At 27.7% G+C, this 567-nt stretch overlaps 1 protein-coding gene across 3 annotated transcripts in view; it reads right to left on the bottom strand.

The window, feature by feature from the left end:
* The window catches only part of LOC119590820 (ketosamine-3-kinase-like), a 9,042-nt gene that overhangs the window by 1,729 nt on the left and 6,746 nt on the right, over nt 1-567 (bottom strand). For all 3 annotated transcript variants that reach the window (XM_037939572.1, XM_037939571.1, XM_037939573.1), the window contains exon 8: nt 22-132. In XM_037939572.1, the coding sequence (XP_037795500.1) occupies nt 69-132 (64 nt within the window). In that variant the 3' untranslated portion in view covers nt 22-68. The remainder of the gene's footprint in view (nt 1-21; nt 133-567) is intronic.

Raw genomic sequence — 567 nt, 5'->3', positions numbered from 1 at the left:
AAACACTATGGGTATTCTTACATGAAAAATCTATTCTTCATCATGGATCATCTCAAGAAGAATGAACACTACCAACACAAATCCCTCATCAAGTGGACTGCTGCAGCACGGTTTATATTCCCAAAATGATTCCTGAAAAATAAAAAGTTGTTGAAACATAAATAATCAGATAAACATTCTCATTATGTGTTTTTGTATTGTTAATGATCATTTCTAAAAAATAATTATAACAATAACAATAACATCTTCACTTAAAACTTTCAGGGACCCTTATGTCTAGACTAATGGATAAGTATATAGAGATGAAACAACAGGAGATCCAAAATATATAAGAAAAATACTTGTAATATTATAACATCAAAACTTAGGTAAATATTTTCACAATTCAATAGCATTTATATTGTTTTATATCACCTATTTTTCCTATATTCTCCGGTTGACTATTTTCTTCTACTTGTCCTCTGTAATGTCCTATTTATGTTGAAATTATATTATTCATTCTTTGAAGCTCTTTCATTTTGATTTTAGAAATTAAAAGGGAATGACTACTTGTTGACAGTAATGATT

This window comes from Penaeus monodon, chromosome 27 (assembly GCF_015228065.2).
Source record: "Penaeus monodon isolate SGIC_2016 chromosome 27, NSTDA_Pmon_1, whole genome shotgun sequence".
In the NCBI taxonomy this organism is placed as follows: domain Eukaryota; kingdom Metazoa; phylum Arthropoda; class Malacostraca; order Decapoda; family Penaeidae; genus Penaeus; species Penaeus monodon.
This window is presented reverse-complemented; position numbering and strand designations above follow the sequence as displayed.